Source organism: Phascolarctos cinereus, unplaced genomic scaffold, assembly GCF_003287225.1.
Source record: "Phascolarctos cinereus isolate Bilbo 61053 unplaced genomic scaffold, phaCin_HiC Scaffold_726;HRSCAF=1367, whole genome shotgun sequence".
NCBI classification, from domain to species: domain Eukaryota; kingdom Metazoa; phylum Chordata; class Mammalia; order Diprotodontia; family Phascolarctidae; genus Phascolarctos; species Phascolarctos cinereus.
The window spans coordinates 247,153,964-247,177,165 of record NW_027556098.1 but is presented as its reverse complement, the minus strand read 5'-3'; the positions used below and the strand labels follow the sequence as shown (position 1 = coordinate 247,177,165).

The 23,202-nt window shown below is 39.4% G+C and overlaps 1 protein-coding gene across 2 annotated transcripts in view; it reads right to left on the bottom strand.

Moving 5' to 3' along the window:
• Positions 1–23,202, bottom strand: part of STARD13 (StAR related lipid transfer domain containing 13) — a 716,694-nt gene that overhangs the window by 503,723 nt on the left and 189,769 nt on the right. Inside the window, exons 1-2 of one of the 2 annotated variants that reach the window (XM_020997117.2) lie at positions 19,629–19,779; positions 3,237–3,380 (exon numbers count right to left, since the gene is read on the bottom strand). In XM_020997117.2, the coding sequence (XP_020852776.1) occupies positions 3,237–3,380; positions 19,629–19,637 (153 nt within the window). In that variant the 5' untranslated portion in view covers positions 19,638–19,779. Of the gene's footprint in view, positions 1–3,236; positions 3,381–19,628; positions 19,780–23,202 lie in introns of those variants that run through there. The other variant, XM_020997115.2, reaches the window with a different exon arrangement.

Genomic DNA, 23,202 nt, shown 5'->3' with positions numbered 1-23,202 from the left:
CGTCCATAGTGGAATTTAAATACAGATCAAAGCATACTATTTGCTCTTTTTTTTCTTCTGTTTTGTTTTATTTCCTCTTTCTTGTGGTTCCTTATATTGGTTCTAATTCTTCCTTACAACATGACTAATGTGAAAATATGTTTAATAGGAATGTATATGTAGAGCCTACATCAGATTGCGGGCCATGTTGGGAAGGTGGAGAAAAATTTAAAACTCAAAAGCTTATGGAAGTGATTGTCGATAAATCAAAATAAATTAATAAAAGTAAAAATGAAATGAAACGAAATAAAATAAAATAATATCAGGAGTGCCAAAGCTCAGAATGAGCTGAGGTTGGCAAGTGAAACTAAAGACAATAAAAAGGTTTTTTTTAAGTTATATTGAGAGGAAGAGGAGAGAAAAGGTTAGCTTGGGAGGGTCAGCTAAAACACTGAACAATAATAGAACCAGGCTCCAAAAAGATATTCAAAGGCTACAGCCATTGAATAAATCTATTAATATGGTATTTGTCAGAGATAAACGAAGAGTCTTATACTTGAGTATTAAAAAAATCAACTGCACAAGATAAAATAGGGGACGCATGGTTAGACAATGGTTGTTCTGAAAAAGATCTGGAGGTTTTAGTGGAATGCAAGCTTACTCTTAGTCAGCAGTGTGATGTGGTGGCCAAAAAACAAATACGATTTTGAGCTGCACTAAAAGAGATATACTTTCTAGGAATACAGAAATGATAGTTCCAATATACTCTGCCTTCCTTAGGCCTAAGTGGAGTATTATTTTCATTTTGGAGCATCATAGTTTAAGAAGGACATTGATTATATGGAGAACGTCCAGAAAAGTGCAACCAAGATGTCAATATTCTTGAGTCCATGCCTTATAGAGTGACTTGAAAGAACTGGGAATGTTTAACCTGGAGAAGAAGAGACCCAGGTAACATGACAGCTGTGTTTGAGTATTTTAAAGAATTCCATGTTGAGGAGAGATTCAACTTGTTCTGTATGGCCCCAGTAAGTATCTGAGGCTGGATTTGAATTTGGGTCTTCCTAATTCCAGGCCTAACACTCTATTCACTGTGCCACCCATGTCAGAAAAGACTTCCCAACAATTATCACTGCCCCAAAGTGGAATGGGTTGTCTCAAAAGGTAGTGGGCTTCTCATATAGAGAGGTCTTCAAGCAGAAGCTATATTACCACTTGTAATATATGTTGATGTGGATTGAACCAGACAGAGGCTGAGGTCCTTTCCAACTCTCAAATATATGATTGAGTACCATTTTGATTTATAAAAATATATCAAATTATGAGATGATTAACATTCATATAGTTTTTTTTAAAAGTTTACAAAACCCTTTCCTATGTGTGTCGCAGGAAATACAAGTATGTCCATTGAATGGAGGAGGAAAGTGAGTCTCAGGGAGGCTAAATTGTGAGACCTCAGAGTCACACAACTAATAAGTATTAGAGCCAGGATATGAACATAGGTTTCTTGACTCCAAGACCATCATATTTTCCACTATGCTATCCCCATAAAAATATGTTCTTTATCTCATTTTGTATTTGTCTTTGTCCTTCTTTTCTCTATATATATTCTCTCTGGGCAATTTTATTCAATCCAAGGACATCAATTATCATCTCTGTGCAGATGACTCCCAAATATATGTCTTCTGGGTTGACCAATTGCCTATAGGATCTAAATATCAAACTCAACAGGTCCAAATTTTATGTCATTGCTCATTACCTTTCTCTGTAAACCTTTTCCACCTTCTGAGTTCACTATTTTTGTTCATGTTGTTACCTTTCATTTTCGTACTTTTGAGATTATAGCATGATGCCTTGTACATACTAAGTACTTAGTAAATTCAAGTCAAGTCTACAAGCATTTATAAAGCAACCATTACATACCAGTTAGACACTGTGCTAAGCTCTGGAGATACAAACAAAGTGGGGGAAAACAGTCCTAGGTCTCAAGGAGTTCACTGTCTAATGGGGGAGAAAACAAAAAAAAAACATGTACCACAACGATTTATACAGTATAAATCAATGGATAATCAACAGAGGGAAAACACTAGGATTAGGGAGGACCAGTAAATGTTTCTTGCAGAAGGTTGGACTTTAGCTGAGACTTGAAGGAAGCCAAAGAAGCCAGGAGATGAGGAGGGAGACCATTCTAGGCATGGGGGACAACTAGTGAAAATGGCCAAAGTTCAGAAATGGAATGTTGGATACTGAAATGTCAAAATGAATCTTTGACTTCTTTTGCTCCCTCTCCTCTTGTTTTAAACACATTATGATGTCCTGTTGATTCAATCTCCACGAAATCTCTCAAACTCATCCCTTTCTTTCTATTTTCACATTTGCTACACTTGAACCAGCTCTTTGTGTTTGTTTCATACCTCTACTAGACTGACTGAAGCTGTTCCTCAAGGACAGGGACTGTATCTGATCTAACCTTTGATTGCATGTGGAATCTGTCCACACTAGGGATGGTATTCTACACACAGCCGGTGCTTACCAAAAGTTTGCTTTTGTGTCATATTATAAAATCTTCATCTAGTGCCTTATGGAAAAATGTTGCCAAAACCTTTCCATGCCCTGTTGAATTTTCACAATCCTAGGTGTAAATTATATACCACCAGGTTTGTCCAAAGGTTTCATGAATTAAGTTAAATTTTAAGACTTGGAGTTTTAGGACTTGGTTTTAAAACTTGGAGTTTCCTTCTTTGTAAAGCAGCATATACCACATTTCAGTGAAAAAATGGATTGAGAGATTTTTAAACATATTTAATAAAATATTTTATAGGCTAATTCATTCAATTAAAAAAAACTTTCTGGATCCTAGTTCTTCAAAGTACTGCAAATATTTTACCTATTTTGTTATGTCTCCCAAAGGAAGACGTTACTTTGCTTACCACTTGTTTTGTCTGAGAAATTCTAAGAAGTTTTCTCTATCACCAAAGCTCCCATTACAAAATCTAAGCATGCATTTACCAATTTCTTTTTCACCCAAGAAGTACAGAATATCTGAGATCCTAACCTAAATCAAAGTTCCTTCTGGCATGATTTACATTTACCATGCAATAATTACCAGACTATAAGCTTCTTGAGGACAGGGACTATGTTGTTTTCCATCTTTTTAGTTCTAACACCTTTTAGAGCAATGCCTTAATGCAATATTTATTGAATTCATCTTTGTTGAATTGAACAGACCATATTTAATAAAATCAAAGTAATCTTACCTGTTGTTTGCGCCTTTTGAAAGAAGGAGTATGAGAAGGGGAAGAGCCAGCGCTGAGAGCTTCTTCAATATCTAAATTTAGCTGCTCTAACTTCTTTATGACACAGGCCATAGAGTCTGACCATTCTGAGCCCTTGGGCTGTGTCTAGAAGCAAGAAAAACCAGAGAGAATACATGAAATCTAGCAATATTAACTCTAAAGTTAAAGTTTGTTTCAAATGCATTTCTGGAAGAGAGAGAAAGAATGCTATTGAATCAAAAACCAAAGACCTTCATTGCACCAAGTAACACTTTTCTGTTGGTTTTTTTTTAAACTAAGAAATTGCTTGATTATCTTGGGTCAAAATATGAAATTATGATTTATTTCTAGCTCTAGAATATCTGTGGATGCATTATTATCATAATAATATTGATTTTCCACCAAAAGCAGTTGCTAAGATGAATATTGTATGAGGCTTGGTTTCAAAATTATCCCTCTCCTCTGGTTATATTTGCTGAAAGCCATCTTCTCATCCTAATAAAGATACAATTTGGCTTCACTGTATGCTTCCTTACTTCATGGGAACATAACCCTTATGAAAGTCAGCACAAATTGTGCCAAAGCAAGAAATACAGGATCCAGTCCCCACATCTTATGAAGCTATTTATATTATCATCTCTTACTTAAAAATATGCATAAGTTTTAGTCAGCTGAATTCTCTTTCACTAAGCATATGTTATACACTCCAGAGCATTCCAAAGCTTCATGTGAGAGTTATTTCTGTGAATGGTTTTGGTTGTGTCTTGCAACTTCAAAATCATGACATCTGAGAAAGCTAAATATATCATTTTACATAACGAATAGTTGACATTTTAAAGTGTCCATGGCTTTTGCATGCACAAGACCTTAATTTGCATTTGCAAAGCGGGCAAGCATGCATTCAGTTGTCAGATGTGTGTACACACAAATAGGCCTCAGTTATACCAATTCTGGTAGCCCAGAAAATGTGACCTTCAATATATTAATATAAATCACCACATCAGATAAAATAAAGAAAAGAAAGACATAGCTAAAAAAGCAAAGATGCTCTCTTCCAACTCTCTGAGGAGATGACAGTATTTTGAATATTTCTGAAAGCATCTCTTCACATTTATTTTGGGTGGTATTTTGCATAACATTTTTAATTCTGGGGAACAAATGGTAAATACTGTATTATTTCTTAGGGCTAGTTTTTAGAAATCAAATATTACCAGTGAATAATGAGCATATGATGTTTTGGGGAGGGGTTAATTAATCTCTCTGACTGCCCACTATGTGTCTCACAACAAGCAAGGCACTAAGAGGATCCAAAGTGAGACAGACGATGTAGCTTCTGCTTTCAGTATTGTTCCAGATTCTCTTTAGGGAGAGGAACCTGCAAAGAGGTAAAGACTATGGAGTCAGGGACATGATGGATGTGTTGGCTCTTCTACAAAGTCTCTCTCCCTTCAGAGTTCTCTCTCTGAAGAGCATTTGGAACATTGTATGTTTTCTTCCTTGAAGCCGAAAGCCAAAATATCAAGATCTCTCCTCTTCCAACGTTGCTCCTTAAGCATACTTGCACAATTGGGTAATAAATCTCTACCGGTAAAGAAAGTCTTATGCAAATTGGTTTTTAACATCTGTTATATCATCACCACCACCATTGTCAATATACCTACAATAATAATAATGATAGCTGATTTTTACACAGAACTTAAAGATTTTCAAAGTACTTTACGTACATTCTCTTATTTGAACCTCACAGACGTTCTGTGAGGTTGGTACTATGGCTGTCATTATCTCCACTTTCACAGATGAGGAACTGACACTTTCAGAGAAGTGAAGTGATTTGCCTAGGGTCACACACAAGTGCATGCTGGAGATGGGTTATGAACCCAGGCTTTTCATATTCCAAATTCACAACCATTTCCACTAGACCCCACAATCTGTTAAGAAGCTTGTGATCTACTTGGGGAGATAAATTTAGCAAGTGAAACACTAACATCACAATTAAGTGATAAATCGTGAAATAATTATTATAAGTCATTAAGAGATAGGTTCAAAGAGACTCTGTGCACTAAAATAGTCAGTGAATTATTGTGATACATCTGGGCAAAGGGGGAAGGAGTGGAAGAAGGGAAGCAATTTCAGGTGAGGCACACATATGAGCAAAAGCTGAGAAGGGGCAGCGTTTGGCGTATATAGTGGGAATTAGATTCAATACAACATAGCTTCTTACCATATCATACATCACATATCTTGAAAGGTTAAGAAATTTATCTAAGAGACAGAGGAACATGATCTAGTAGACAGAGGGCTCACCTGATCTGAACCACATTAAAAACCCATAAGCTATAATAATCATGGTTAATTTTGGAAAAAGGGATTGTTCATCACAGAAATGTTTAATATGCAATATATGTAGTTTCATTATGAATAATTAAAGAGTAGGTGTTTCAGTGCCAAATCATGTAAAGCAAGTGATTGTAGCCAAACAAGGAAACACTACACTTTGAAAGTTTTTTAAAAGATGTGAAAATGTATAAGATTTATTGTACACATCAATAAATTTATATTATCTCATTAAATACTTCTGCTTTGAACTAATTTTCTCCTCTGGCTATTAAAGGTAAACACATCAATGGGGGCTTGTGGCAATGGTTTTAATGGATACAGGTCCAGAGATATTATAAACCTGAGACATCCTAATCTTGGGAACCTACTCTGTGAGTTTGGGAGAGTACCCTCATAACAAGGAATTATACTACTTTCCTTACAAGGTTATTTTGAGCATCAAATGAGATGATGTATATGAGGGTTTTGTAAGTCATAAAATCCCACATATTTGTGCATTATTGTTTTTTTATTTTTTAAAAATTGTTTAATGTTTTTGTGCATTATTATTGATACCATACATTTCCTTGCTCTGCTCTACCTCTTCCCTATAACAAGAATAGGAAAGTAGGGAGGAAAAAAGGAAGAGAGACCGAGCTTGCAGGCCTTTTTCTCAGGACAGGCCCAACTGAAAAGCTTTGTCGAGTTTTTTTACAATTGTGGAAAATTATGGAAAGAGCCAAAGAGTAAAGGGAGTTTGAATTATTGGCAAATGACAACGCAGGTGAAGCGATGCAGGATGTGAACCCAACTAGGGAAATTTTCATTTCACTATACAGCCCAGTAAGTGAGCAAAGCTTAGATGCAGTTAGGGGGAGGGGAGGGAGGATTGTGGTAGAATTCAAGCTCCCTGCCAGTATTAGAGCAGCAAATGAGGAAAAGAACTGGGAAATATCTCAGGGTAGGATCCAGCTCAGAACTTCAGACCATACAAAACCTTTTTCTTCCTGTGGTGAGGGGTTATGGCATAGGTGTAGTATGCTTCTGTTCAGGTAATCACCTGGACTGCGTTTCTTTGAACCACTTGCTTTTTGGTTTGCTTACAGAAAAATGGGAGGGTTGAATCTGAGCTCCTGTTGTATTTGAGCTCTTGGTTTCGGTTTGTGTAGAGAGAAAGGAGTTACCAGTGCCCAGTTCTTGTAGTGGTTAGTAGTATCACAGAATGATAAATTTAGATCTCAAAGTGACTTTAGAGGTCATTCAGTCCAATCTCTTCATTTTCAGAAGAGGAAAGATGGGAAATAAATGTCTTGCCCACAGTCACACAAGCAGGAAGTGGTAGACCTGGGATTTGAAACCATATTTCTTGGCCTCCAAATCCAATGTTCTTTCCACTATACCATGTACTGAGGGAGAGAAGTAGTCAGCTTTCTGAGAGGCAGCGAGAGCTGGGTGACGCTCCTGAGTGTCCTCTGGTTCTGGGTGAAGTATAGAACCACTAGAATGAACATGGGATTGATATTCCTTGACTCATCACTGACTAGGTTTAGATACTTTGTCAGTAATGCCTCCTGGTGATTATGGTATCTTTGCTATCATTAACTTTTAACTACTGGAAGAATATTCAGTTCAAATATACAAAATTATATTCTGAAAGCTTGACTCTCCTTATTCCATTTGACAGATTAGTAGCTTGTATCCTCATTATCCTTTCATTCTTATTTTAAACTTTTGTAAGAAAGATGTTTCACACCTTCAACCCCAATTAAGGTTAAATAACAAGATTCTCTAAGCCCTGATAGCTTTATTAGGTGAGAATTAAATATTTAAACTAGGTATGAACAAACTAGGCACCTCTATTGAATCAATTATTAACAATCAAATGTGTAAATAGGTGTGAGGAATAAAGTACTTTCAGCCACTGGATGAAATCAGATGAAGAAACTGTATTTTAGGAAGGACCCCAGCCATATTCCACCTCCTTTTCACCTGATCTCTATTTCCTCTTTGGCTTGACTTTGGCTACTCTTCTCCCCACTAATTTTCAGCACCCCTATCTGTAGTTTGCCCCCATTAGAATGTAAGCTTTTTGAAAGCAGAGAATGTTATATGTGCTTGTATTTACATCCCTAGCGCTTATTATAGTCTCTATCACACAGAAAGTGCATAATAAAGTCTCTCTCTCTCCCTCTCTGACAGGCATTCCTGTAAGGACATTTCAACTGCTTTGTCAAGCTTCTGGATCACTTTTCAAAAAGCAGAGTTTCTCCTGTAGCAGAGGGCAGCAAGGTAGGGGTTAAGGGAAGCCCAGAAAGAGGGTCCCCTCCCCCTTCTCCATTGACCAAGTGAGTTTCTCAAGACTCATTAGACTGTGAGCTCCTGAGAACAGGAACTGACATACTTTTCTTTGTATCTCCAGTGCTTAGCACATATAATCGGAGATCCTTAAAGTGCTTTGGGTCCAATGTTTATAGCTATCACTCTGTTTTTTGTGCTATGAGTGTCCAGTGGTGGGAGTAAGATCTTTTACCAACAGCATACTCCAGGTTAATACATGAGCCATGGCTGCGAAGTTCTTGGTTTACCTAGACCAAGTCAATTTTGGAAGGTTCTCACAGATTCATACACTTGTTTGTTTTTTTTTTAGTTCATGTCCCTACCCAGCATTTCCCCTGAAAAAATCAGAATCTGGCTTGTATTTTGATCTCTACAAAAATGGTAAAATCCCCTCAGCTCTCATGTAAGTACTTGGGCTAATAAGAAATTGAGTGTAGAACAAACTTTATTTAACCTGAAAAAAGATTTAAAAAAATTTTTGCCTAAGCCTATAAACAGTAAAGACAGCTCTTTTTTCCTTTCTCAGTGAGCTTCTTCTCTTTTCCTAAGGCCTATATAAGCCTTCAAATTATAGTATTACCCTAGGATTAAAACTTCTCCCCTGTATAAAAGGAAAATTGATTCTTCCCTACCTGCTACATCCCAGACATTCAGAATTCATATAATTCATAATGCTGATGAAGGTCAAAGTATATTTGCATTCCTCCACATCTCTCCCTTATGTTCCTTGGCTCAATCTCCTGATTGCTCCAACTTCCACTAGCCTGTCACTGCCACTCCATTGCCAGTGGTTTACATCCCTGCAGCACCTGGCTAGGCCTAGGAAATCCTCTTAGCTCACCTCTTTTTTTGCGTGCTGCCACCTTTTAGGCTGTACGGTTTCCTTTTTTCTTGAGGACCACATGACTCCATGTACACCTAGTTTCCTGGTACAGACAGTTCTCTGGAGGGGTCATGTGGTGTCCTATAGGAGCTAAAAGGATCTGCAGGCTTCCCTTGAGAGAAGTGAATGACAAGTTTCTACGGAGCTCCTCTCTTTCCCTAGTCTATTTTGGCTCTGTCTCTGTCTATTCATATTCTCCCTTTTATTGGCTAGGTTCAAGATTATAGCCCAGATGTCTGGACTGTATCAGTGCTCATCCTTAATGTGACGTTAAAGGGGCAAGATGATGATGATGATGATGATGATGATGATGATGATGATAATCCAAAATACCATTTATATAGTACTTTAAGGCTTTTATAATACTTTACCTCTGTCATCTCACTTGATCCTTATAATAATTCTGAGTTAGGTGCTTATATTACAGATGAAGAAACTGAGGCTGAGACGTTATGTTATTTACTTAGGGGCACATAGCTAATAAATATATGAGGCAGAATTTGAATTTGACTTCAAATCCAGTACTTCATCCACTGAGATACCTAGCTGCCAGAGAAGTACCCAGAATCAGGCTAACTCACACTTTGCCAAGGAATTTTATCACCATATTTAGGAGACTCAGAGGAATTTAAGAGGGCCTTATCAGGCTTCTCCTGTGTATACCTCCCTGCAAATATAAGAAATACAATTTTTAAAAATTATAAGGGTTACTTCATAAGCCAAGAATGTCTTTAAATTGAATATGTGAGGCACTATAATTTTATAAATAGTTCATTTTTCTATTATTATCCAAAAAGTTAACCCATTAAAAGGCCAATAACTGGCATTTTACCACAGGTATTACTGTCCCCATAAAATAAAAGAAAAAAGAGAGGACCAGAGATATTACATGACTCATCCATAGTACTCAGCTAGTATTCTGAAGTGGGTTCAAACTCAGGTCTCCCCAACTCTAACACTCTCCTTCCTACTAAGAAACCACAAAATTACCCCCAATCCCAATGATTTGTTAGAGATTTCATATACAATTTATACTCAAAGCTATAAGAAGGTAAAATTTGAAAATACCGCTAATGTTCTTTATTACTTGATAAGCTTTTCTAATCTAATAAGTGTTTGAAACTGCATTCAATAGTTGATAAAGAAAATTGATAAACAAAATAAGCTTTCAATATAACATATAGCTTAATGGGTTGACTTAATAAACCAACCTTAACTAACTGTAAATTTGGCCCCAAATCCTCATTTGATAATGCTTATAGATTTTTAGAAGCATTATGTTGAATTATCATTAGATTATAAGGTTTTGATATTAACACTCAACAAAAGGAGATTTTGTGTATTCGGATTTGTTCCAGAGAGGTAAAAGGAATTTCAATCATTAATTGAAGAAAAATGATAAATTATTAAATTTCAAATCATAGTTTAAGTATTTGCCAGTAATTAAAAAAAAGTTCAAGAAACAGATGACTAGTTGGGGAAATATGTCAATTGATTGGACTATATATATAGATATATCTATATCTATGTAGATATAGATATATAGATATAGATATATATTTTAATACAAACCAACTTGCTTACATTGAATGGGTAACATCAATAGTACATCCAATGAGGAAAACTCTAAAAAGTCTGTAGTTAGGTTTTTCCCCCATGTGTATGCAAACTTCATCTTTGGACATTAAACACTGTAGCTTGTTTGAATTGAACTAATTTAAATATGTGAAATATACATGTTGTTGTTCTTTTATCTGATAAAGCCGAAGTAAATACATTCCAGGCCTTCAATATGATTATTTGTGCCTTGGGGATAAAAGGAATTTTGCACACTGGTTTACAGCTTCTTATTTTTCAACAATAATCGTATTCAGTACAGTCAAAGGCACATTTGTTTCAATGATGTGCCTGGGAGTGCACTGCAGTAGGGGAGGTGGCTGCCAGACATCTATACTTAAATCTGTTGGAATGCTGCAGAAAGCAGTAAGTGCTTAGAGAACACCCAGAGGTCAGAGTTACCACTGCAGCCAGATCACATCATGCTCTGCAATTAGAAAGGTTGGTGATTCTTTGAGTCGTAAATACATTGGGGTTATGGGAAAGCTACCCTTGGTTTGACACTTTTTTTTTCCAAAAAACAAATTCAATACATGGTATTGTTTTCAAAGAGGAATACTGTAATAATTCAGGTTTAAAGAAAGCTTAGGTAGTGTAGTGGACAGAGTGCTGGGCCTAGAGGCAGGAAGATGAGACTTCATGGTTCAAATCTGGCCTCAGACACTTTCTAGCTGTGTGACCCTGGGCAAGGCACTTAGCCCTGTTTGCCTTACTTTCTGATCTGTGAAACGAGCTGGAGAGGGAAACGGCAAACCACTCCAGTATCTTTGCCAAGAAAACACCAAATGGGGTCGCAAAGAGTTGGTAGCAACTGAAAAGACTCAACAGCAAATGTTCCAGGTACTATACAAAGCAATGGAAATATAAATACAAGCAATATAGTATTTATCTTCAGGGAGCTTACCTTCTGATAGGGAAGATAACAAATATAAAGGAGGGAATAAGGAGACTACCTGTGGCAGGTAAGGAAAAGGTGGAGTCTAGAGAAAGTCAAGTTAAGAGGAGGTGAAGTGTTGCTGAGGTCCTTCCTAAAGCAGAGGTCCCAGGGAAAGAGTCAGAAGAGGGATCCTAGGAGGTTTCCTTGGGTAGCAATGAGACAGGTCAGGAGAAAGTAAACTTTCAAGAGAGTCCAAACATGTTTACTTTTTCCATTTGTGCAGAGACCTTACAAGATTATGTATTAAATTTGAGATCCTTAGCTAAAGTGGTGTACCTTGAAAGCCAACTTCATCACCATATTCCTAATGTAGGGAAATTATTTAAGAAATATTTGAGGGATTATTTAGTGTTTACTATTTACTTACTATAAGTGCTATAAGATATTTACAGTGATTATCTAACACCTTCCCTATTCTTCTGCAGAGATGGAGGTCTCTGGGTATAGAATGCAGCATATAATATCAATATTTTTGATATGTTGATCCATTTTGCTGAATTTTTTTTATTCCTCTTTTTAAAAAATTCTTTGTTATATGGATGACTCTCAGAGAGGGAGGAAGACAGGGAAATCTAGGCAATACAAAAAAATCAATAAAGAATATTATTAAAACATTTTATAAAAGAATTGTCTATTATCTCCTTAAGGTGACAAAACATATACACATAAAATGAGTGACAATAAAATGCCATATATAATCAACTTGTAAAATAGAAGATATAGGCAGCAAATGCAACAGAAGTTTGTAGAAGAAAAAGATCAGTCTGAGTCAAAGGCTTCATAGAGAAGGTGAGACAAGCTGAGCCTTCAAAGATGGGTTTGATTTGGATAGCTGTGTACAGAAATTAGGTCATTCCAGGTAGGGAGTGCAAAAGGAACTGTGATGTAAGGCATCACAGTATAGAGGAAAGAACACTGGACTAGTATTCAACCATATAAAAATGAAGGAGTTGTACTACATTATCTCTAAGGCCTCTTTCAACTTGGAAATTCTGTGATTCTGGGAGTTAAAAGGTAGCCATTAGGGTCTCTTAATCCCATTTCTACTGCTAACTAGCTAAGTTATTTTTCACTGAGTCTCAGTTTGAAATACTAAATGTTGCTCGCTGATAGGCAACATAAACCTATTAGAACGAATGTTTCTAGTAGAGTACAATAGACTTATTTGGCATTGATATCAATGGAAACCCTTTGGGCATTCTTTAATTTTGCAAAGAGTCAAGTTAACATGATGTATTGATACAAAGAGCAGCTGTTTAAATTATGTCCTAAAGACAACTTTAGTATACCTCTTAAGTTCTTATAGCAGATAAGTACAACATTTCAAGTAAAAAGGCATAAGGCTGTGAATTTCTAGAACTAGTCTGAGCTACAAGTTAATGCTCTACTTGTTGAGCCATGCGGTTATAAAAACTTATCTTCCTAATAGAAGAGGTATATTATTACCTATCAGCAAGCAATATTTTGAAATAAGTATAACAGAATGCTTCATTATCTGTGGTAAAGGAACATAAAGAATTGTTTCAAATAGTTGGAAAGAATATTAATTGAATCTTAGGAAAGGAAGTAACCTAATCCAACCTCATTTTATAGATGAGGAAACTGAGACTCAAGAGTGAAGTAATTCAACTAAGTTAGTAATAGAGGGGAGATTAGAATCTCCAGTGCATACCACCACTCCCAGAATAACAGAATTTTCAAGCTAGAAGAGATAACCTGGTCCACCACACACACACACACACACACACACACACATGAATTCTAGTACAAAACTGTTCTATACTGTGCTGCCTTTCTGCTAGTTTATAACAGGATGTTCACAGAGCTAATCTACTTACTTCTGGCAGACCATGTGTGTTAGTTCAGCACCTGAGCACTTTGGGAATAACAGAATCTCTCAATGCTTTGACTGGACAGGTGTGACTAGGTGCTGAAGAACTCCAGAGTTTTCACATTGACAAAGCAAACCCCCTTAGCAGCCACTGAGGAGCAAGAGTTGATAACTATCAGCATTAGAAAGGAGGGAAGTTCAACCTCAGGAGAGTAGAGAAGGTAGTAGGCAAAAGGAGGCAAGATAAGCAATGCAATTAAAATACAAAGCAAAGACATGATAAGTAGGCTAGTAGGTGGGGCAAACTGAAGAAAGCAGGGTTTGGTTTCATTCACCTAGGCAATTAGGTGGAGCGTGGATGGACTGCAGGGCCTAGAGTCAGGAAGACCTGAGTTCAAATTTGACCTCAGATACCTGCTAGCTGTGTGACTCTGGGCAAGTCACTTAACCCTGTTTGCCTCAGTTTCCTTACCTGTAAAATGAGCTAGAGAAATAGCAAATCACTCCAGTATCTTTGCCAAGAAAACCCCAAATGGAGTCATGGAGAGTTGGACAGAACTAAAAATGACTGAACAACAATAACAATAATAAAGAGGTTGGTACCTGGCAGAAGGGGAGGTTGGTGGGATTGCTGATGAAAAAGGAAAGGAAGTTGAGTAGCTTGTCCTTAAGGGGTGATAATTTGCTATAAAAGTTTTAATCTTTGAGTTGAGATATAAATAACCCAATATAATTTTAGAAAACAAGGCTGAAAAATCAGTACGGAGATTTGGCCATAGTTCCGTGACTGTTATTTGTGTTATAAGTGTAAACTGATATCCTTCCTAGAGGAGGAGAAGGAACTTAAAGAATGCTTCTACACATTCCAGGTTGTTAGGGAGAATAAAGTGTTCCTAACAGAAATAGCAGTCAAGAAGCATTTATTAAGAAATTACTAGACACTAGGCACTGTTCTAAGTGCAAGGAATAACAACACAAGTAGAAAGGTCAGCCCCTTGCCCTCAAGGAGCTCACATTCTAACTGGGGAAGACAATAAAAGATGCTGAAAAGGGTGGGGATAGGAAAAGGAGAAGATATAGGTGACAGGGAATAGTAGACAAAGTCCAGAGTCTCAGGAACAGAGCCCAGAGTGGACTGACCTGGCTGACCTAGGTGCTCTTCTTAAAGAGGAGGTTCTGGGAGGAACCAGTCAATTAAAGGAAGAAGTTGCATGGACAGAAAGAGGCTTCAATGGAGAAAAAAAAATGGATCTGAGGTAGAGGAAGGGAAATATAACCCTTGTCCTAATTTTGGAGAATGGAAAAGTGTTACACAGAGAAAGGAAATGAAAAAGGGCAGCTACATAATTAGAGCTTTAAAAACAGATTTGAGGTTCTTCCTGAAGAGGGAGCTTGATGCTCTGAAGAAGCAGCTGCTTGCTCTCCAAAGAATGATATACTAGAGCTATAGAAGCTCTCAGGTGAGAAAAATCATAAATAGAGTTAAGAATGGAGTTTTCAACATAGAAAAGGAAACAATTCCAGTGAACATGAAAAATGGAATTTGTCCAAAGAGATCAAATGTGTATGCAAAGGGAACTTACCAACTAACTTATATTAAAAAAAAAAATAAAGAAGATGAAAGCAAGGCCAAAGTAACTAAGAATGGACATCAGAGCATGGGACAGTCCATTAAAACAGTGATAAGAGCTAACAAGGCATGCCAAGAAGAACTAAGGTTTTGAATTTTTTTAAAGCTTTATTAGAAAAAGGAGTATCAAAGAAAGGATGAGACCTTTGCTTACGAGTGAATGAGGCAAAAACAACAAACCCCAGAGAGAAGGGAGAGCTGATAATTCTTATTTTGCTTCCATTTTCTCTTCTAAACAGAGTGACCTGCACTGGAAGTGAGATGACAAAAATGCCTGACAGGAAGTAGATAGCGAAGACAAGTAAGGAGAGAATAAGAGAGCATCGAGGTCCCCAGAAAGCAGCAAGGTGGCACAGTGAATAGGTAACAGGTCTTACAGTTAGGAAAACCTGAATTCAAATCCTACCTGACATTTCCTGGCTATGTACCCTGAGCAATTCATTTGACAGCTCTATGCCTCAGTTTCTTTGTATGTAAAATGGGGATAACTGTGAACCTTAAAATACTATACTTAGCTATTAGCTACTATTATTATTAGCTATTATTAGTACTGATGAATTCAAATCACCTAACCCAGATGAACTCTGAGACCTGAGATAACTGGTAGATCTAATTTCTGGATTACTGTGAGGAACATTTGAAAGAACATGAAAAATGGAAGAGAAGCTAGGGAAATGCCCTGACTTTCCAAAAAGAGAAGAGAACAGAATGTGCAGACTATAGGCCAGCGAGCTTGACTTCTGTTTCTGTGAAAATTCTAAAATGGATCATTAAGAAAATGGTTGGTGAACATTTAGAAAGGGATGCAATTATATAGCAGTGAACTTGACTTGATTAAGAACGTACCTCATTTTCTTTTTGGATTAATAAACTAGTAGATGGTATCCATGCTCCCTCAGTTTAGTCTGCTCCTCTGATTAGAGGGCTCCAGGGTGAAGCAAAAAACTCCTCACTCTGAGCCCCCATTTAAAAAGGACTCAGAAGCCCAGACAATTTTTTATTCCCACCAGCTGTACTGCTTGGATTTGACTCCACCATCATCATGCTGGGTACCTTCTCCCCTCCACTCCCTTTTCAGCTTCCTCCCATTAGATAAATGCTCTTTGAGGGCAGGGACTTTTTCTTATTAGTATTGTCAGAGCTTAGAACAATGCCTGTTATGTAGTAGGCACTTTACATGTTTATTGTACTGTATAGTTTACCTATATTTTTATCAGGGCTTTTGATGAGGTACATTCCACAATGTTTGTGTACAAGATGGAGAGATGTGGACTAGATGATAATATAACTACAGACGCTCAGTTGTTTAGATGGCTGGACTCAGAGATGTTAGTGATTCAATGTCAATGTGGCAGGTGATTTCCAATGGAATACCTAGGGATCTATGCTTGGCCCTATACTGTTTAACATTCTTTTAGTGACTTGGACAGAGGAATAGATTGTAAACTCATCAAATTTGCAGATGACACAAAGCTCAGAAGGATAGCTAATATACTGAACAACAGTCAGGATGCAGAAAGATCTTGACAGGCTAGAGCAGGAGTGGGAGTACCCGAGGCCTGGAGGCTCTGTGAAGTGTGGATTAAGCCAAAGGGCCGCACTTGGGTTGCCAAACCCCTAGGCTAGAGTATCTGACAGAATCTAATACACAATTCAAAAGGGATAAAAGGCTTATCAAACCTTAGACTTGAAGGCAAACTCACTATTACTCATAGGTGTAATCTTTAGCTGCACTAAGAGAGACATTGCATCCAGGAATAGGAAAGTGATAATCCCACTGTATTCTACCCTTGTCAGCTTTCCTTGGGTACTGTGTTCTGTTCTTGAGGTGCCATAATTTAAGAAGTTGATAAACTGAAAAGTTAACCTTATAAGAGGGTTGGTTGAAGTAACTGGCAATGTTTAGCTTAGATAAGATGAAGATTCAGGGTAGATGTGATTGATGTTTTTAAATATTTAAGGAATTGTCAGATGGAGCAGGGATTAGACTTCTTCTTTTTGGCCATTGAGGGCATATTGATGAGTAATGGGTACAAGCTGGAAAGAAGCAAATTCAGGTTAGATGTCAGGAAAAACTTCGTGAAGTGAGTTGCCTAAATACCTTTCCTTAAAAGTCTTCAAGCACACTCTGGATACCACTTGTGTGGTATATATTGGGACCCTTTTCTGTTTGATTGGACTAGAAGGCTATTTGGTCCCTTCCAAACCTCAAATTCTGTGACTCTGAACACATTCTGGGTATGGGGGCAGATTGCATAAGTGTAGTAGCAGAGGAGGCCAAGGCATGATTAGAGAATAAATCCATTTTGTCCAACATGCAGCATGTGAAAGGAGTAGCATGAAACAAAGCTGAGAAAGTATGTTGAACATAGAATATGTAGTTCTTAAAGTACCAGACTAATGAATGTACAAAAGCAACTTTGAGGCACATTTACAATCCCTTACATAGAATTTGGTCCCTGAATTCTATGATCTTAAGGTTTTTGAGCAGGGAGTGAAATGGATAGACCCGGGGATTAGGAAGATTCATTCGACAGCTCTATGAGTGTGAAGGATAGACTACATAAAAATACCAGTTAGAAGGCCACTGCAATTGTCCAAAGTGAGAAGTGGGTCTGAACTAGGGTTGTGGCCGTGTGAATGGAGATGAGAAACATATAAGAAACATTGTGGAGGTGGATTGGACTTGGCAACTAACTGAATGTGGGAAGTGAGACAAGAAAGCAGCATGTGTAGTAGAATGAATGCTGGATTTTCATTCTGCCTCATGACTTTGGACAAGTTACTTAGCATTTTTGGCCCTCACTTTTTTTTTTCATCTATGAAACAAGGGATTAGAAGGTAACCTCTTGGGTCCTTTCCAACTCTTACATTCTCTTCCAATTCTAAATTCTAATTGACCCTATGGAAAAATTTGCAAACTGCGCCTTGGTGCCATTAAGAAAAATATGGAAATTGGGAAGGATAGAGTTAGGGAAAAGATTAGTTCAATTTTATACATACTGAATCTGGAAAACAAGTGGGATATGCAGGAGATCTTTCTGGGGCTGGAATCGCCCTCCCTAAAAAAAAGATGTTTGAACTTCTGAAGCTCCATCTAATTCAAAATGTATATGTGTTTCTCACGGTGGCCTTCAGCCCTGTTCTGTTTGTACCACATGCCTAGAGCACTTAAATTTCTCCTGATTTAACATCAGAGGTGGCAATAATAATTGACAATTAAATAACATTTTAAGATGTGCCAAGAGCTTTACAAATATTTTAATTTGCTTGTTAGAACAGCCCTGTGAGGTAGGTAGGTATTACTCCTATTGCCATACACATTTTACAACTGAAGCTTTCAGAAATTTTCAGTCACACAATTTGTGTTGGAGGTAGAATTTAAACCCAGGTCTTTCCTGACTTCCAAGTCCAGCACGCTTTACCATATTTCATCCTTTATCTCAACTAATTCACTAAACTTTCAATTTTTCATTACTTTGTTTTACAAAGAATCTCAAAGTAGAACTTAACCTTTTGAAAGATCATCATTGCTTAAAAATTTCCCGGTTTTATTTCCTGTCTTTGGGTCTAGCTTTATCACCAACCTATAAACAATGATAAACTAAAGCACAGAAGTTTCATTTGAATTGCAAAATGCCCCATGTACACTAAACAAACAATTTTGATGATTAACAAATAGCTGTGTGAACCTCTAATTTTCTAAAGCAAATATGCCATAAAGATATACCCCCTCAAAGTACTTTGCAGTTCTTGGAATTAAACAAATCAAGGGCATTTTGTTGCAAAACTGCAAGTCAATGTTTTTCATGGAAGCAGAGAACTCATTAAGACCCAGGAATAAGAAATCTCATTCGTCTGATGCAATCTCTGTAAAGCACACTTAACCTTTACCTCTACAGCCAATGCCAAAAGAAAAATTAAGGACGCTGCTGGAGGCCCATTTTGAGAATAATGTCCTAAAACAGATCTCCACAGTTGGAGCATACAATAGACCCCAGCTTTTATTCAAATTAGGGAAGCTCAAGTGTTTCAGCCCATCTGCTGACAATGGCTTCCTTGTAAAATTCCAAACCCATGGAGGATCAGAATTTAGGAATGCGACTGCACGAAGGAAGAGGCCCTCTTTCAGGGAGCTGTGGACTTCACAGGCGAGAGCTGATGCCATGGCCTGCATCTTAAATGATTCATTTGAGCAGTTTGGTCATTACGCCAAAGAACCATTTGGGGGTGGGGGTGTGAGGGGCGGGTTAGTCATGGGCAACAATTCTCAACAGTTTAATTTAACCCGCTTTTTCCCCTCATAAAATCGCGGCTGGCACCGCCCCCGCCCAGCAACAAAGTCCTCTCCTTCCCGGCTCCACAAGCCACTGCGGTTGTTTTTGGCCGACTCCCTCAGCTTTCCCCTTCCGCCCTTAAGGGCGGGGGGCAGGCGCCCACCCCAAGGCCGAGGCCCGGTCTCCAGAAGCCTCGCCCCTGCCCACGCCTCACGCGGGACGTAAGGGCGCCAGAAGGGGCCGAGCCTAAGCCTCCTGCCAGGGACGCCAAGAGGCTCAGGGACCGCAAAGGCGTTTACGGACGCCTCCTGCGTCCGTCACACGCCCTGGGCTGCAGCGGGCCAAGGTAATGTGCCTGTCCCGCCCCGCCCCCACCTTGGGTGCGCGCGCAGCCCTTCCCCGCCACGTCCTTCCTCACCCCCACCCCCACCCGCCTCCTCGGGCCAACTACTCGCGCGCGCAAAAACAGTGGTTGCCCCTAAGTTCCGGTCACAGCCCCAGCCGCGTCCCCTTGTGGTAACCCACTTGAGGCCCATGTATCTGTACCCTAGACATTGGCGCCTGCGCGCTGCAAAGTGGGGTGGGAGCCCAGAGAAGTTCCGGTACCACCCGTCTCAGCTCTCCTTGCGTCCTGTGCTCGGGCTACTAAGTGCTGCAGCGCCATCTGGTGTTGGATGTTCCACCGTTGGTTGTGGAACGGGCGCGTGACCGCGCCTTTGCCCCCCACCCTTGCCTAAGAACGTTCCAGAGAAGCCGCGGCCTTAGCGCAAAACCCTCCTTTTCCTTCCCCCCGACCCCCGCCCTGCAGGTGGAGGCGGAGCCTAGGGTCCTCCACCCCTCCAGCGTCGAATCGCCGGGCCTGGCGTTGGAGGGGCTTTGTGGTTCCCGCGCATTGCGGGCCCGGCCGTTGGGTGTGGCGCAGGGGGCTGAGCGAGCTAGCTAGCTGGTCACGCTTCCTCCAGCCCCAGGCTAGCTTTCTGGCAGTCTCCCCATTTTCTCCTGCCCACCTCGCGGCGCCTCCTACGCTCCCGCCCCGACACCCGTCCTCTCCTTTCTTCCGGGTGGAGCAGGTTTTCCGGATCTCGCCGGGCTTTTCGGCCCTTCCGAGGCGGGAGCGTCTTGTGCGCAGCCTTTGTCCCTGCTCTGCGTGGCCCAGGCTGCCATGTCTGAGGCGACCCAGGAGAGGCAGCCTTTAAAAATGGGGACTGGGAGATGAACACAGTCTCTGTGAGGTTGAATCCTAGAAAAATATAAAAGCCCGAAGGGCCCTTTCTCTAGTGTGACACCCCCACCCACCAATTTGACTGAAGTTCCCGCGGGGCGGAGCGGAGCCCCCCCCCCGACCACTTTGAAGGACAGTCTCTATTATGGCCTGTTTTATTGCCAATACACTGGTGTCCCAAAAGTTCTGGGGCTTCTGCGAGCTGTTAAAGCTTGAAACTGCACAAAGACTGTACAAGGTGTGTTTTGGTTTTCCCCCCATGAAAAACTGAGTCTTGATAACAACGGACAGTTGGGGGGCTGGGGGGGGAAGCCCCCCCCCACCCCGCCGCGCTAGGGATTTTGAAGTCACGCTGTCCAGGGAGCACATCATATGGGTTTAAAGTGAACATATGACCATCTGGTAGCTTCCTAGCTCAGCTCATTTGTCTTGATAACTAAGAACTAAGTTCAGTTATTTCTAGCTGAAGGACCAACCTCTAAATTTTGGTGCCCTTTTCAATATAGCGCTTCTATCCAGGAAATGAATACACCTGCTTCCTTCTCTAACAGTCGACATTACCACAGATGGAGAGGAAATTTTCCTGGGGCATGTCCCTTTTCCCCTTCCTTGTTCCACAGCATAGGAATCTTCGGACATTCATGGTACATAGACGAAAACAGACCATTGTTAAGATAATTGTTATTTATGAACCAATATCAACTGTAGAGATTGGAGAAGTATGGAAATTCTCTGAAGAACTTGACAGGACTCTCCAAACTAAGTAACATATGTTTCAATACTCTTGTTAAAGGCGACACTAGTTTAGGGTAAAAACTGATTTGTTTCACAAAACAATAAATGCATCAAGATAAATATAAGCTTGCAAAGAGGTTAATTGAATCTAGAGAGGCCAGATCATTCTGAGTGCATTTGTAGGTGAAACCAAAAGGATAGCAGATGTGAGAAAGATCATAATTAACTGGTGCAACTGGACTGCACCACAGCGTTGCAAAGAAATTAGCAGAGTGAAATGGTCTTGACAAAATACAGAAATCTACTGGAGGCAACACAATTTTAAAGGTAATCAGAGTTTGGGTTTCCATATGTTTCAAAGTGAGAAGGTTTACAAGTTACAGAAAAGATCACAGAATTGCCAAAGAAAGGCAACAAAAGGACATTTGCAACTGCCAACCTAAATGTGTGTTGCCTTCTGTAAGAATGTAAACTCCTGGAAGGTAGGGACTATGTCCCTTTTTTATTTCTATTCCCAATGCTTAATGCAGTCCTTGGGACATAGTATGCACATAATAAATTCTTTTTAAAAATTCATATGGACATTGAAAATAGAAAGTAGGAAGGATTTTGTGGATAATTTTATGGTCATTTTGAGATATGTTTCAGAGAGTATTATATCCTATTGTTTACTGATTTTTTAAAGAAGCATTTAATTTGATAGATTAAATGTAGGTTTGAAGGCTATACTCAAACAAGCTGTCTAACTCCCATGTATACTTTAATAAAAGGATGATGGAGGAAGAACATTGTACGTGTGGGGAAACTGCCTGTACAAAAACAAAGATAAGAGCTACAGTATTGTAAATGAAGAACTAGCAAGAAAGCTAGTTTGCATAATTGTAGAGTTCACGAAGGTGGAAATCTTGGGAAGTTAGATGGGAGCCAGGTTATAAAGAGCTTTATATGCCAAACAGAGGAGTCTTTATTTGATTCTAGAGGTAATAGGGATCCCCTGGAATTTATTGAGTAAGGGAGTGAAATGATCAAACTTGTGTTTTGGGATATCACCTTGGCAGTTTTGTGGAGGATGAAGTAGAAAAGGGGGAGACTGTCAGCAGGAAGAAAAGCTAGGAGGCTATTATCATACTCTAGATGAGAAGAGATGAAGGTTTCATCTAGGGTGGTGGCCATGAAAGTTGAAAGAAGGGCGAAGAGAGAGGTGTGGAAGAGGAATTGACAAGACTTGGTAATTTCTTGAATGTGAGGAAGAAGGACAGTGAGGAGCTTTAAGGGGTCAAGAAGGAGAAGGATTGAGAAAAGGCCATTGTATTTAGTAATTAAAAGAACACTTTTGTCCATACTTTTCTATTAAGAGTCAGCTGCCTTTTCCCTCCATCCCTGCATCCCCCTTCACCCACTGGTGAATTTCTCCCAGAGTCTCCATTTTGAGGAAGGGCCCAGACCAGCCATGCTTCACTCTCTGGACTTTGTAACCATGGTTCAGCTGTCTTCTGGCAGGTAGGTGTCACAGTAGATAGAGTGCTGGACCCGGAGTCAGGATGACTTTAATTCAAAGTCAAACACTTACTATCTGTGTAACTCTGGGCAAACTACTTAACATCAATTTCTTCAACTGTAAAATAAGAATAGTAATAGCACCTATTTATCATAGTTTTGTGCAGATCAAATGGGATAACATATGTAAAGTGGTTAGTACAGTGCCTGGAAATATATATAGAAGGTACTTAATAAATGAATTTATTTTTCTTTCCCTCCCTCCCTCTCTCCCTTCCTTCCTTCCTCCCTCCCTCTCTCCCTCCCTCCCTCCCTCCCTCCCTCCCTCCCTCTCCTTCCTTCCTTCCTTCCTTCCTTCCTTCCTTCCTTCCTTCCTTCCTTCTTCCTTCCTTCCTTCCTTCCTTCCTTCCTTCCTTCCTTCCTTCCCTTTCCCTTTCTTTTCCCCAAACCCCTGTGTTTGTAGCCTCCTTCTTCTGGCGTTCCTCTCAGAACCTTCGTTTTGAAGGGCCCAGACCCACCATCCTTCATTCTCCAGACTTTGCCACTGTGCTCTTGCACAAGTACCCTTTTCATCTTAGCTCTCTTTTATGTGTTGTCTTCCCCTATTAGGATGTAAGCTGTTTATTTGAGGAGAGGACCATCTTTGTTTTTTGTTTGTATTTGTTT